At 39.4% G+C, this 15,360-nt stretch overlaps 1 protein-coding gene across 1 annotated transcript in view; it reads left to right on the top strand.

Annotated features, from left to right (window-relative positions):
• The window catches only part of LOC123975860, a 24,809-nt gene extending 10,777 nt beyond the window's left edge, over positions 1-14,032 (top strand). The window contains exons 4-10 of the mRNA XM_046057648.1: positions 1,741-1,869; positions 3,545-3,874; positions 4,309-4,641; positions 5,797-5,895; positions 10,361-10,401; positions 12,334-12,498; positions 13,678-14,032. Coding sequence (XP_045913604.1) covers positions 1,830-1,869; positions 3,545-3,874; positions 4,309-4,641; positions 5,797-5,895; positions 10,361-10,401; positions 12,334-12,492 — 1,002 coding nt within the window. The 5' untranslated portion in view covers positions 1,741-1,829 and the 3' untranslated portion in view covers positions 12,493-12,498; positions 13,678-14,032. The remainder of the gene's footprint in view (positions 1-1,740; positions 1,870-3,544; positions 3,875-4,308; positions 4,642-5,796; positions 5,896-10,360; positions 10,402-12,333; positions 12,499-13,677) is intronic.
• The last annotated feature ends 1,328 nt before the right edge of the window (positions 14,033-15,360 follow it).

The raw sequence follows: 15,360 nt of genomic DNA on the forward strand, positions 1-15,360 counted from the left end.
TAAATGATGAATTCCGTATTTGGTAATACTTCAATAATGCTTTATAGTGTGTAGTTATTATAAAGTGCTACCGAAACATTTCTACTTCACCAAGTAAACTTGATCAGTTTCAAACAAATATTAGTTCAGAGGATCTTCTGTATCCAGATGTGACCGTTTCAGATAAGACATACCTGTGTTAATCCCTGTAGGGGAAAATCAGTTTGGCACAGCAACACAGAGGAATGTAAAGAACACAATACAAATACAAGAAAAAGTAGAATCAGTAACATTCTACGTAGATGTGTAAATACACTCACCTAAAGGATTATTAGGAACACCAGACTAATACTGTGTTTGACCCCCTTTATCCTTCAGAACTGCCTTAATTCTACGTGGCATTGATTCAACAAGGTGCTGAAAGCATTCTTTAGAAATGTTGGCCCATATTGATGGGATAGCATCTTGCAGTTGATGGAGATTTGTGGGATGCACATCCAGGGCACGAAGCTCCCGTTCCACCACATCCCAAAGATGCTCTATTGGGTTGAGATCTGGTGACTGTGGGGGCCATTTTAGTACAGTGAACTCATTGTCATGTTCAAGAAACCAATTTGAAATTTTGTGTAGTGGTTGTTTAGTCTCCCCAATATACAGGTCTGTGCATTCCTCACTGCATTGGACCGCATACACTAGATTGCTTTTCTTGTGTTTGGGTGTGCGGTCTTTGGGGTGTACCAGCATCTCTTAGTGTGTTCTTGGGTTTAAAAAACACAGGGATGTTATGTTTGTTGAAAATCCTCCTGAGTTTCTCTGATACTCCAGACACGTATGGAATCACAATGTTGTTGTGTTTGACCTTCTTTTCCTCCCCTGTAGTTTTGTTCTTCTTGGATCTTGTGGCTGTTTTCACAAAGGTCCATTTAGGGTATCCACAGGCTGTAAGTGCCCCCTTCAGGTGGTTCTGTTCCTTCTCTCTGGCTTGGGCGCTTGTTGGTATGTTTTCCGCTCTGTGGTGCAGTGTCCTCATGACCCCTAGCTTGTGCTCCAGTGGGTGGTGGGAATCGAACAGTAGGTATTGGTCTGTGTGTGGGGGTTTTCTGTAAACACCAATCTGCAGGCTCCCGTCCTCTTCAATGTGTACAGCGCAGTCCAGGAAGGCCAAACTGTTGTTGTGAACATCTTCTCGTGTGAACTTGATGTTACTGTCCACAGAGTTGATGTGTTCTGTGAAGGCTTGCACTTCCTGGCTTTTAATTTTGACCCAGGTGTCGTCCACATATCTGTACCAGTGGCTCGGTGCTGTTCCTCTGAAGGAGTTGAGGGCTTTGTTCTCCACTTCTTCCACGTAGATGTTTGCCACAATCGGGGATGCCGGTGAGCCCATGGCACAGCCATGCTTCTGTCTGTAGAATCCACCGTTGTACTGGAAGTAGGTGGTGTTTAGAAAGAGGTCGAGTAATTTACAGATCTGGTCAGGGCTGAGGCTAGTTCTGTTGTCCAGGGTGTTGTCTTGTGTTAGCCGTTTCCTAACAGTTTCTACTGCCTCTATGGTGGGGATGCAGGTGAACAAAGAAGTCACGTCATAGGATACCATGGTTTCATCTGTGTGTTTCATCTAGTTGCTTTAAAAAACAAAAACAAACATGTGATATAATTTCTTTCTCTGCATGTACAACATGCATTAATGTGCAGGAAACCTCAAACCCTGCAGTAGAAATATAGATGATGATGGGGTGTGTGTGTGTGTTGTGTTTGGAGGAGGGACTACATCATTTAAAGAAGTAAGAAGTTCCTGGTTTGTCAGTGAAGAAGTCAGAGCGGCAGCAGTAAACCATCAGAGCCTCAACATGAAAGTCCGTCACACTTTGATCTGCTTCTTCTTCCTCTGTGAGTATTCACTTTGGATTTCTGTGTCTCTCTCTTGTTATGTAGTTTTTCTTTATTTTCTTTGTTTAAACTGCACATAAGGAAGGAAAATGAAGGGCATAATCTTACATGGTTAGAGGAGAAAAGAAATCTGCATGGATTTAAGAATTGGATAAATAAAAATGTATTTACATCACATTAAATCATTTTTCTTAACCTACTGATCACTGTTTACAGTCACACATCTAACAAATCCTGCTAAAGCTCTGATGTAAAAAAAGTCAGTTGTAAGAGTGTAACAGAATGTTGAAAGTCTCACTGAGCTCTTGTGGTTTTTTGGCTTACAGTTTTTCTCAATTGCTTAAACACTATAAGCAGACTTTTGAACAAAAATTTCAAAACCAAAACTCCATTTTTCAAAAAGCACACGTCCATTTCTCTAAACTCTACTCACAAATCCCTTAATTTCTCATTGCCTTCACCATGTAGTCATTGAGAAAACACTAACATTCAATATTGTTCACTCAATCAGCACAGGTTGAGCTCAGTTAGCACACAGCTACCCAGATGGAAACACAGACAGTCATAATTGATAACACACCAGTCAGAAGCTTCAATAGATAGAAAAAAGGGACAGTCAGTTCATTCAGTTTTGGAACAATCGATCCAGAGAAATCTAAAGAGAAAGGTCTAGGACATGAGAGAGGAGGAAGAGGAAGAAGAGGAAGAGGAGGACGAGCAGTATAGAGAGGAGTAAGAGGTAAAGGATTATTATAGATTATTTATTTCTTTTGTTGTGTTCAGCGTGTGAAAAGGTTTCTGAGGGGGAGAACCACAAGCAACAATTACTTAGAACCAGTTTTTGTTGTATTGTTTTGAATTTATCTCACCAGTGTGTCAGACTGTGTTGCAGTGTGTGTGTCTCTGAGGGCTTGTGTGTTATGTCTGAGGTCAAGTGTTTGGTTTTTCAGCAAGATTGTATGGTTTTGAGTGCAGAGCTTCATTTTGATCTGAAAATAGGATGTTTGGGGAATTGGGTGAGAAGTTCTGGATTTGTGTTTAGAGTATTCGAGAAAAAGAGGCATAATTTCACGAAATGTGTTTAATCAATTGAGAATAACTGTAAAAACTGACCTGACCGACAATGTTTATGTTCATATTTTGTCTGGTTCTCCTTTTTAATGCTGATTTCAGTATTTCATAGTGTTTTCTTGGTGCTCTGTCTGTTATGCTGTATACTCTGTTTTCCACTTTGGTTGAAATTAATATTTAATTCTAAATGAGTGTTTTTATTGACATACAAACCTTTGTAGTTTTATATGTGTCATTTTTCACACAGTTTTATGGCTCACTGTTGTATAAAAAGAGAAAAGGAAGAAATCAAAAACCATAATAGCAGCAAAACTAGGAAAATATAAAACTCTACACGTTAAATCATCTGGAGGGAGTCAGTTACTTTTTATAATTTACATTTGATTTATTGAAACCTTTATTTATACAGCGGATAATAAAAAGTGGCTTTTAGAAGGACAGAGATGTTAAAAACAAAATAACAGCGCCAGTCTGTGATCCTCGGTCACAGACTGGTTGAACTGGGCAGCTCCAAGTGTGATGTGAAGCAGCAAATGTTGTGATCAGACTGCAGCATCTTACAGGAAGTTCAGACAGTAACTATTGTTGTTCATCTTTTCAACAGCTCTGCAGGATGGAAACACTGGTCTCACCAATGCCCAAATCCCATCTGTCTATACAGGAACTGAAGGAGGAGATATCACAGTTAGATGCCCCTTTTCTTCACCTGGAGTCAGGAAGTTCTTCTGCAAGAGAAAATGTAAACCAGAGGACATCCTCATTGAAACAACTGGTGTCAGAGATCAGAGAGGCAGATACAGCATCAGATATGAAGGAGGATTTTTTTTAGATAATGTTTTCGTGAGCATCACACAGCTGACCAAGTCTGACTCAGGACTGTACAGATGTGGTCTGGACAGATCAAACATTACGTTTGAAATCATTGTTGTAGATGGTGAGTTTCTACTAAAAGTCATGAAAATGTTTGTTTCCCGTCTGAAGAAAAGCTTCACTGTTCACTGGTTGATTCTCAAATAAAACCAACAGGCTGATAAACGCGCACACACACACACACACACATATTTTTTATACTTAAGTATAAAGTTTTAACAGTTTGTGCTTCTAAAGTGAATATTTTCTTTAACAGTTTATTTCTGAGTATTTTTCACCTGCAATCACAGAATATTAATCACTTTTTCATATGCAAAGATCAATGATCATATTGTGTGCAGAGGCTGAGATTATGATGCTCTGAATCTTTGCTGGAAGAATCCAAATCAGTCACAGACTGGTAGAACTGGGCAGCTCCCAGTGTAACTGTGGATCACATTTGAAACTGTATCATGTTAAGTACAGATAGTAACTATTGATTGTTCATCTTTTCAACAGCACTGCTGGATGGAAGTCCTCCTGAAGAAACATCCCTCTATACAAGAGCTGGAGGAAATATTGTAGTTGGATGCTCCTTTATTTTCTCTGGAAGCAGGAGGTACTTCTGCAAGGAAGAATGTGAAGAGAAAGACATTCTTGTTGAAACAACTGGTTCCACAGCTGAGAGAGGCAGATACAGCATCAGATATACACAACGATCTCTGACAGATGTATCTGTGTATGTGAGCATCACACAGCTGACCAAGTCTGACTCAGGACGGTACAGGTGTTGTCTGGACAGACGTTTATTACCAGATTCCTACCGGGGGTTTGAGATCATTGTCACAGATGGTGAGTTTTCTTAAAGTGAAATAAAAATGAATGAAAATGTTTGTTTATGCCTCTGGAGGTCTGAACAAAGTTTTCACTGACAGCTGCTATTGTTTGAAATTCCCATCTCTGTGAACTGTTCATTTAAAACAGTTCAGCTGACATACAGACAGACTGTACAGCCATTTCTCTTATCAGGATTTTAAATGTACATTATCTGCATGTTTTTGTCTTGACAGCTCTAACCATTTTAAAACCAAAACCTCCTCTACCCATACCTGTCAATCAGTTTTTCCTGGGATTCTCCCGTTTACCATTCTCTTTCTGTCCTTCTGTTGCTTTTCACCAAGGAGCCCTGCGTTCGAATCTGATGTTTTTTAAATCTCCCATTTAGCGCATATACTCTTTTTCGACAAAGGCAATAACCACCTCAAGCGAGCTTAAAACTTATTGGCGGAATAATGGATTTTCTTTCGAATTTTGCCGTTTCCATCACCCTTTTCTGATGCGATACTTTAAAATGTGCATTAAAAAACGTTGATGGAAACACAGCTAGTGTGTCAATATGTGCTCCTTCCAGCTGCCTCCTCCTGAGAGCAACAGGAAGAGGCCTTGTTCTATTTTACATCTGTTTTACTAAAGTTATTATTTTAAATATTGTTCATTAATCTTGTTTACATAAAGAGTGCTGGTCCCACATGCCACAAGCCGCAATGCACCAATCACAGAAGAGTTTTCTGTGAAACGTTTGTTTTCTCTCATCACTGCTTGGTGTTTTAAACAGCTGTGTCCATGTTGTAAAGACTTTCCTCAATTTGTCTAATTTTCAGGAAATCTGGTTCAATGTTTTAAAAAGCTTTGACAATATTTTAAGGTCCAGTACATGTGCTCCTTGGGAAAAAGGTTAGCACAGAGCCCTGTGAGGCCCTTTTGTCTTTTAATTTATACCATGTAGGGATGTTCACAGCATTTCCCTTTCAACCCGGTATCACATTCTGACCGGTTGCACTGTTGATATTTTAAAGTAAGTGGTTGCCCAGTATTAATTTTAGGATTTACTGTGTGTACCCTTATCTAAATGTATGTTTAGGTGAACAGTGGTAGGGTGGTGACCCAGGGTGAGGTGCCTGAATATTTCCCTTATTTTTAAATCCCAATGTCAATCTATGACTCTAGTGGCTTATTCAACAGCAGTCCCATCAGCCTCCACACCAACAACACAGAGTTTAAGTTCTCAGACTGACCAGCAGCAGACTGCGGCAACAGCAACAGCAGGTACACCCACACTGTTTGATAGATGAAAGTCAATGACTGAAAGCAATGACATCTAATTGTCCTTCCAGCATCTAACAAAGCCACTCAGCCAGTTTGGAGAAGGTTCCAGTCAGAGCTGTGAAATCAGAGTTTGTGTATTATTGTCTCTGTGTGCATGTTTATGCGTTAATGTGTCACGTACAATAGAGCTGCATGTTTTTCATGCAAGTATGAGTTAATTAAAGTGCATGTGTATATACTGTATTGCAGACATAGCAGACATTAAGACATAGCTCCATCAAACACAAATCACATGTCAGCTTCATCCACATACGTCTTTTCCTGTCAACTTGTATCTTTCTAGAGCCATCAGAGGAACACTGAGGAAATACATTGTGAAATGAAGGCTAGTGAAACACAACGCTCCCTTGATCGGTGGAATTTTGGCTCTCTGTAGTACAATATGAAGGACCAGAATGAGCAATGGCTGCACCAAAATCATTTGATTTGACCAAACTGTCCCTAGTTGAAGGCACTGTGCTCCAGAATCAGCTGAAGAATGATATACACATGATTCACCCAAGGTTAAGTAGTTTTCACTAGTGAGAGTTAGCATAACTGTTAGCAACTGTAGAAAATGCTGTTAGTTGCATGCAGTTACATATAGCTTCAGTACTGATTTAGAACAGTGGTTAAAATGTTGTTTGGAACTATGTATGACGTGTCCTGTAACATGATTTTATTGGATTAATTAACTAATCAATCAGAAATCAGTATTTTCCATAAACATGGTGAAATGCTACTGTAGAATAAAATTAAAGAATCATGATACTTGTGTGTACCTTGATGAGCTTTGACTGAAAACCTTTGACCTTCCCAATGAGAAAGAACACAGTTTGTTCCAGAAAAGGTTTCTTCAAAAAAAGATTGTTCTACAGTTTGATAGCACTGCATGAACAGGCCCACATGTTTGGCCCCCAATTTCAATTTGAATCTATTAATATCCACTAATGAATTTCAATTTATTAGTGGATAGCCCCGTGAGATGTAGCATCTCGTTTTCACGAGGGTCCACAGATACACATACATAATACAACAGAAAAAACACAACGTACCTAGTACAGAAAATACAAAAGCACAGAACAAATATTCAAAACAACTGAGTTACAAAGCAGCTTGCACCCTCACCCCAGACCAATGACGATGAAAATAGAATTTTAAACATTTCCAATAAACTTTCAGCAAATTACAAAAAATTAAAAGCAAAAGACACATCAAGGTTCAGACATGTCATATCTCGTACAATAAGTACATCACATTTAGTTGAGATACACAAGTCAAAACAACTAATTACACAATCAGGACCTGTAAAACAATTGAGATTTAGTGAAAACAAGTATCGCATAAGAAAGGTCAAATCCAAAGAAGGTAAATCAATTAGATGATTACATGAAACAAATTACAAGCAATACTAATGAGTACAGCATCAGTAGCATGCACACACGTTGTTAAGATAGTGAAGTGTAACCTAAATCTGCAAAAAGATTAGATGGATCTCAAAGAAAGAGGGAGATTGTTCCAATCACAAGTAGCCTCATAATGAAAAGCTTTAGGTCCAGCAGCTGAGAAGATTCTTGGTACAGCAAAGACAAGATATTGCATTTCTCTAAGTGAATATGTAGAACTACAAGGAACCGAGAGTACTTTCAGATATGGAGGACAATTGAAATTGGCATATTTGAAAATAAATTAAAACCAATAGAAGTCTCTTCCAGATTAAGCTGAAGCCAGTTTGGTGATTTATACATTACACAATATTGAGTTTTTCAAAGGACCCTTCATAACAAATCTACACAGAGAGTTAAATACCACATGAAGTGGCTTAAGAACAATGTCTTCATGTAGATGATATCAGCCTAGTCTATAATGGGAAATATCAACTGAGGCGTTGACCTATTCCTGACTTCAAATGTGAAACAATTAACTATAAATCTATAGATCTATATAGTGAACTGAGACAGCAATATGTTCTTTTTGGCTATATTCAGACTGCAGGCCTTAATGCTCAATTCCGTTTTTTTTTTCCCAGATTTTTTTGTTTGACAGTTCACATTATACTTAAATGTGGCCCATATCAGACTCCAGTGTGAACTGTCCGTGGCCTGAAAGCTCGCAAAACACTCCCGGTTTTCATTGTCGTCTCACGGATCACATTTCTCCCTGAACTTTCTGTTCTTTTCATTACAGTTTTCGGCACTGTACAACGCAACTGCCCCACAACTCACTTTAAATGCGACCTGAGTGTCCAGACTCAGGTCGTGTTTAAAAAGATCCGATCTGTATCAGATTTGGACCACATATGGAAGTGGCCCAATTCTGAACTGGAAAAGATCAGATTCCATGTGATTTGGCCTGTTTACACTGTCATAAAAAGATCAGATCTGAGTCACATATGAACTGCCTTGGCGTGCAGTCTGCACATAGCCTTTGTGATGTAATCAGTGTGAGGTTTAAAAGGTAAGCTCAGGATCAGTCGACAGTCCAATTTAAATGAATCCAATTTCACCATGGAAGACCCATCTTCAAAATAAAGATGCAAATTAAGAGCACAAGGTGGTCATTTGTTATTATGAAGCCATTTTTGCGTCATAATAAAGTCAGCTTGTAATCTGTTTTGGACACAGTGAATGTTAGAGTCAGCAGTGTAAATAACAGTATCATCAGCATAAAGATGAACTTTACAGATGGAACAGATGCGTGATAAATCATTAATGAAAATCGAGAACAAAAGCGGTCCTAGAGTGGAACCTTGAGGAACCCCTTTATCAACCAATAAATCATTGTGAAGATAAGAATTAAACCATAACAGTGCACTTTGATTCAAACCTATTGCATAAAGCTTGTCAAGCAGGATATAATGATCCACCATATCAAAAGCTTTGGAAAGGTCGATAAAAATAGCACCAGTTAGCTGTCCCTTATCGAATGGGGAGAAAATGTCAATGGTCACCTTTTGTCACAGATTGAACCAGATTGATATGGGGATAAGATGTTATTCCGAATTGTGATAATTTAATCAAAATTATTATTCATGATCATCATTCATCAATTAGGAAGCATCTGTAAAAAAAAATTTCTTCTCTTCAACCTCACACAGATGTGCTGCTGTATGTTGTTCCTATTCTTGTCATCATTGTCATCATATCAGGGCTGGCACTGATGATAATCTGTATTCAGAGGAACAGCAAACCTAAGGGTGAGGCAACAGGAAACACTTACACAGTCACGCTAACAACTGAAACTTCCCATTTCTCATCAAAAATAACAGTTCAGTCAGGACACTCATGTCAAAGTTTTAAAGACTTGCATCAATACATTCTGTAGTTTGACAGTGTGGCTCTGTTCATGTAATTCTCTGGAACAAATCTGAGCAACAGACTGTCCCTAAACTCACACACCCACAAAATGTAATGAACAAGAAAGACACAATATAGAAATAAACAAATTCAACTAAATGCTACATGAGGAAGGTGGGAGTTGGAAGGACTGACATTTCAGTTGCATGCAGACAGAAATTTGGAAATACATAGCTTTGCTTCCTTTTTGTAAACTTGAAGGCTACAGTGTGCAAATACTAGTTAGATCAGTGTAGAGACATCAGCAGTATTTTGTAGCCATGCTAGGGGTGTGGCTCTAGAGATGGTATTGTCAGTTGGTCAGTCCACCACTGTGGTCAACAATTAGTGGATCAACACATTCTCACTCCCAACCCGTTTCATTTTGATGCTTGGTCAAGGCCCTTTGGCATCACTTTTTAACGCCCTGGGTACCCCTTTTGAATTTTTACACATTTAGGGCTCCACAGTGAAGTTAGCAACACTAAGCAACAATAAATATGCAACCACCGGTAAAGTTAGCAACAATATATGCATCTGGTTACAAAATAAAACGCTAGCATTTTGAAACATTTCCATTTTGAAACTTATCACAGTTGTGTAACATTGCAATTTGGTTAGGTTTAGGCTACAAAACTACTTAGTTGTGGTTAGGAAGAGATCATGGATTGGGTTAAAATAACTACGTACGTCATTTAACACGTGAATTAACTTACGCAATTTATGTTACTTGCCTAACTTAAATAAAAATAATGTTGACTTGTTGTTTCACATGGGACACGAACAAAGTCTGGGTTCTGGCCCTCCATCCACCCCAACCATCTCCTTAATCAGTCTTTTCTGTTAAATATCATACTTACCTTTCCGTCAAAAACTAACTGACTTCCCCCAGTGCATTGAACTATGAACTATAGGGATCCCCAGTGCGTTCCAAACTGACACTGATGGGCCTTGAACATGCGTCCATATGTGACTAGTCATGGAGTGAGTACGGGTTAAAGTTATGGAATGCCATTTTTGTACTGAAAGTTTTGTTTTTGTCTGTTTGTTCATCATTTTTAATGGAGAAAAAATGTTTGTCTGTTTCACAGGTTTGCAGAACAGAGGAAATTCAGATGGCGCAAACATGGAGGTGACTTTCTTTTACTCTTTGATTACTCTCATGTTGGATAAGATGTACCCGTGCAGGTGACAACAATTTCCTCCAGCTGAACTCAGATAAAACAGAAATCCTGGTCATCGGGTCCCAGCAAATGGCAAAACAAATACTGCCATCTGCTGGTTCGCTAGTAAATCACATTAAGCCTGTGGCAAAGAACCTCGGTGTCTGGTTTGATAGTAATTAAAATTTCGAGCAGCACACCACAAAGCTTGTTCAATCATGTTTTTATCAACTTAGAAATATAGCAAAAATTCGATCTATGTTAACTTTTAAGGACACCGAGACCATTTTACAGGCCTTCATCTCATCACGCCTTGATTATTGCAACAGCCTTTTCATCTGTTTAACCCAAAAATCTACTGATCGACTCCAGAACTCAGCAGCCAGCCTTTTAACCAGAACAAAGAAATATGACCACATTACTCCTATTTTAGATTCATTACACTGGCTCCCAGTATGTTTTAGAATTGACTTTAAAATTCTATTGATCACTTTTAAAGCTCTTCATGGCCTCTCGCCTTGTTATATTTCTGACCTTTTAGTCCCATACGCACCAGCACGTACCTTGAGATCCTCAGGCAGAGGTCTGTTGTCTGTTCCAGAGTCTCGACTGAAAACTAAAGGGGACAGAACGTTTGCTGTCAGGGCCCCGAGGCTCTGGAACAGCCTGCCCGAGGAAATCAGGTCAGCTGAATCAGTGAACTCTTTAAAGTCCCTTCTTAAAACATACATTTATAGGAGAGCCTTTCCCGATCTTATTTGACTTTGTTATCCGTTTTATTTTATTCTATTTTACTAATTTTATATTTAACTTAAACGTGTATTTTAGTCTTTTCAATGTTTTCTTGCTTTTATCTTGTATTGTTTTTGTATTATTGTTTTTGCTGTATTATTGTCTTTACACTTGTTAAAGCACTTTGTAACTTGTTCTTGAAAAGTGCTCTACAAATAAAGATTATTATAACAGTTAAAGATGTCCTTAGCCAATCTTCAGGATTGGAATCAGGGGATATTTTAACATGCTGATCCTTTCTTTACTGAACTCTGCTGTGTTTAGTCACCTTGTTGTGTTGCAGCGCAGCTTTTCTTCACGCCTACAGTGCAGCACTTCACTGCATATAGGTGTAAAATTAAGAGGGTGTTAACAATAACATCTTTTGGGCACACAGTGAGTGAGTCTTGAGTTCTGACATCTCAGATTCACTCTGACCCTAACAACAGGTTCACTGCTTAAAAAGACAAATGTTGGCGGATTAACGTTAATTCTGTAAGGGCCAAAAATGAAAAGCTTGGGTCCTCTACCAGAGGCCTGGGAGTTTGAGGGTTCTGCGCAGTATTTACCTGAAATCTGCTATAGCCACTCTCCAAGTTTGGGGGTCACAGCCCCCAGTGCTCCGAGTACCACTGGCACCACTGTTGCTCTTACTTTCCACATCTTTTCTAGCTCCTGTTTCAGCCCTTGATATTTCTCAAGCTTCTCGTGTTCCTTCTTTTTGATGTTGCTGTCGCTTGGGATTGCCACATCATGTCTTACAATGTTTTGTACGTTACCTTTATTTATTTATTTACTTTAGACACTCCACCTAAAACCATCAAACATATTAACAGCCCCACCAGAGACTTTAAACCTTCGCTGTAGAAAGTTTGTGGACAGTGGACTCGAGTTGGGACGGGTTTCACAGTGGGTAAAATAATCAAAATCACTCATCTGTTCTTCAACATATAGCTTAGCAGAGAGCTTCTGTCTCCACCCTCATGTACAAAGTTGTTGTAATGTGTTGGTTTTCGTTTCCTGCCTCCTGCTCTCAGGAGTCACCTCCACAAAAAGTATATAAAGGGATGTGTCTGTATTTCACTGTAGGTCATTCTCTGTCAAAATATTTGTGATTTTTTTGTTTTCAGATCGCCCTCTATGAGAACTGTTATCCAGCTTCTACATCTGAACCCACCTACGAGAGCCTCGATCCAGCCAGCAGGGATCAGAACCAGACCTACGCTACACTCACACACAACACAAATGCTGCTGTTTGTGTCTCACTGAGCACTGCAACTCTGCCATAAACTCAGGTATTCAGGTAGATTAACACTTCTCACTAAGAAGCAGCAGGTTTTACAGTTTTTCTCAATTGCGTAAACACCAGAAGCAGACTTTTGAAATAAAACTCAATTTTTTTTAAAAAGCACACCCATTTTCTTAAACTATAAACACAAATCCCTTCATTTCTCAACTAAGCAGGTGGAAACACAGACAGTCATAATTGATAACACACCAATCAGAAGCTTCAGACTCAGTTCATTCAGTTTTGGAACAATTGATCCAGAGAAGTTAATCGGAAGGTTGGCGGTTCAATCCCTGGCTCCCCCTGGTTGCGTGTCGAAGTGTCCTTGGGCAAGATACTGAACCCCGATTTGCCCCTGGCTGTTCCGCCAGTGTATGAATGTGTGTGACTGGTGAATGCAGATGTAGTGTAAAAGCGCTTTGAGTGGTCGAAAAGACTAGAAAGGCGCTATACAAGTACGGAGCATTTACAAGAGGTGAAGGAAGAGGAACAGAAGGAGTTGGAGGAGGATATGGGATAAGAAGAGGAGGAGGAGGAGGAGGAGGAGGAGGAGGAGGAGGAGGAGGAGGAAAGAAGAGTAGGGAGGAGGTGGAGGACAAGAATCTCTGGCCTGTCTCAGACCAAAGACAGGACGCTGGGGCAGAATGATTTGTTGTTATCTGTGTTCTACTGTACAGCACAAGGAATAAAAAATGTTCAAATGTACATTTGTTATTTCTTTTGTGTTCATCAAAAAAATTTCTGAGGGGGAGAACCTCAAGCAACATTACTAATAACCAGGCAACATTACTAATAACCAGTTTTTGTAGTATTCTTTTGAATTTATCTCACCAGTGTGTCAGACTGTGTTGTAGTGTGTGTCTCTGAGGGCTTGTGTGTTATGTCTGAGGGCAAAGTTTGGTTTTTCAGCAAAATTAAATGGTTTTGCGTGAAGAGCTTCATTTAGACTTGACAGTAGGATGTTTGGGGAATTGGGTGGGAAGTTGTGGATTGGTGTATATTGTTTAGAAAAAAGGCGTCATTTCAAGAAATGTGTTGAAGCAATCGTGAAAAACAGTAATAGGAAAAAATGTAAAACTGAAACAAAGCACTTAGACCTACACCAAAGTGGTTCCATTACAGTTTAGATTCAGTCCAGAACTAAAACAATTAAACCTTCCCTGTCTGTCTTGATTTCTTATGACAGCCTGTGGACGGATGTAAACAACTCAGGATGGCTTTTCTGGCAAAATCCAAAGGAAAAGACGTCTATGTGCTCCTGGTGCCTTCTTTTCTGCTCTCCTACAGAACCAAATTGTCATTGTGTAATGCTAGCTAATGTGTAAAAATAAAATTTGCGACTGTTAACAAACACCCAGCATCCACCACAACACAGAGTCCAACACAAAGTTAAAACTAGCATTCCTGCAAAGCATATTTACTTTACTTTCATTTACTGTTCTTAAATTAAAGTTAATTAAAGTAATTATATTGTCCTGTGTATACTTTGTGTGTATTAATAGATAATGGAAGAATAAAAGCGGATGTAGATTCTCATCACAATAAAGAATGAACAATGTAAAAATCAGTTTTGCTGCCCTGTCATGACTCAAGCTGTCCACAGATAACTGAAAAAACAAAGACCACCAAAACAATTTTCAGGGTATATATCCTCCACTTTGCCCAGGTCTCTCTATACAAATAGATTGGATATCAAGAGACTTTCTGGTTAAATATATTTAATTGTCTCCACATGGACCAAATGACAACAGTGAACATCTGAAGAGAAACTGCATTTAAAGAGGAACAGTGGTCACAGCAGACAACACTGAAAACACTGAACACTGTCGACTCTCTGCCCCTCCTCTTCAGCCACAACCCCACTTAGTGTTTTTTACAACTGCTTATACACACTTTCAGAACTATATCTCCTTTTTTCAAAACTCTACACACAAACTTTTTATTTATTTATTTATTTATTTATTTATAAGGACAACACACATTAATCAGCATTACTTTAAATGAGCCAGTGTTAGCCTGCTGACTAATTTTCAACTGCAGTCCTTAAGCGGTAAGATGTTTCAATTTCAATTTTATTTATATAGCGCCAAATCACAACAACAGTTATCTCACAGTGCTTTCCATAAAAGAGCAGGTCTAGACCGTACTCTGTGATGATATTTACAGAAGCCCAACAGTTCCCACCAAGAGCAAGCACTAGGCGACAGAGGCAAGGAAAAGCTTCCTTTTAAGAGGCAGAAACCTCGAGCAGAACCATGGCTCAGGGTGGGCGGCCATCTGCCTCGACCGGTTGGGGGTGAAGGGGGGAGGGAGGGAGAGAGAGAGAGAGAGGTAAGGAGAGAGAGAGAGGAGGGAGGCAGCCTACACAATATACACACAGAGGTACAGTGAAGGTGATGTTGCTATAGACTAAATGAAAAATGGTACAGATATTTTTAATAGTGTTAATGGTAACAATCGTAATGTTAATGATTATAATAACAATAATAACAATAAGACTAGCAACAATAGTCGTTGCAGCAGAGGGTGTCGAGCAGGAACACGGGGGCAGCAGGTGACCCGCAACCACAGATCCAGACTCCACAGCTCCAGAGCCAGAAAACCTGCAGGAAGTGATAAGAGAGAGGAGAGAGACGAGAAAGCACAAGACTACCAGAAAGGGGAGAAGTTGTGTTAGTAACATGCAATAATGGGATGAGGTTTCACACAGAGGGAGAGAAAGTAGAGGAGAGAGGAGCTCAGTGCATCATGGGAAATCCCCCGGCAGTCTAGGCCTATAGCAGCATAACTAAGGGATGGTTCAGGACTCACCTGAGCCAGCCCTAACTATAAGCTTTATCAAAGAGGAAAGTCTTAAGCCTACTCTTAA

Source organism: Micropterus dolomieu, linkage group LG08, assembly GCF_021292245.1.
Source record: "Micropterus dolomieu isolate WLL.071019.BEF.003 ecotype Adirondacks linkage group LG08, ASM2129224v1, whole genome shotgun sequence".
Classification (NCBI taxonomy): Eukaryota; Metazoa; Chordata; class Actinopteri; order Centrarchiformes; family Centrarchidae; genus Micropterus; species Micropterus dolomieu.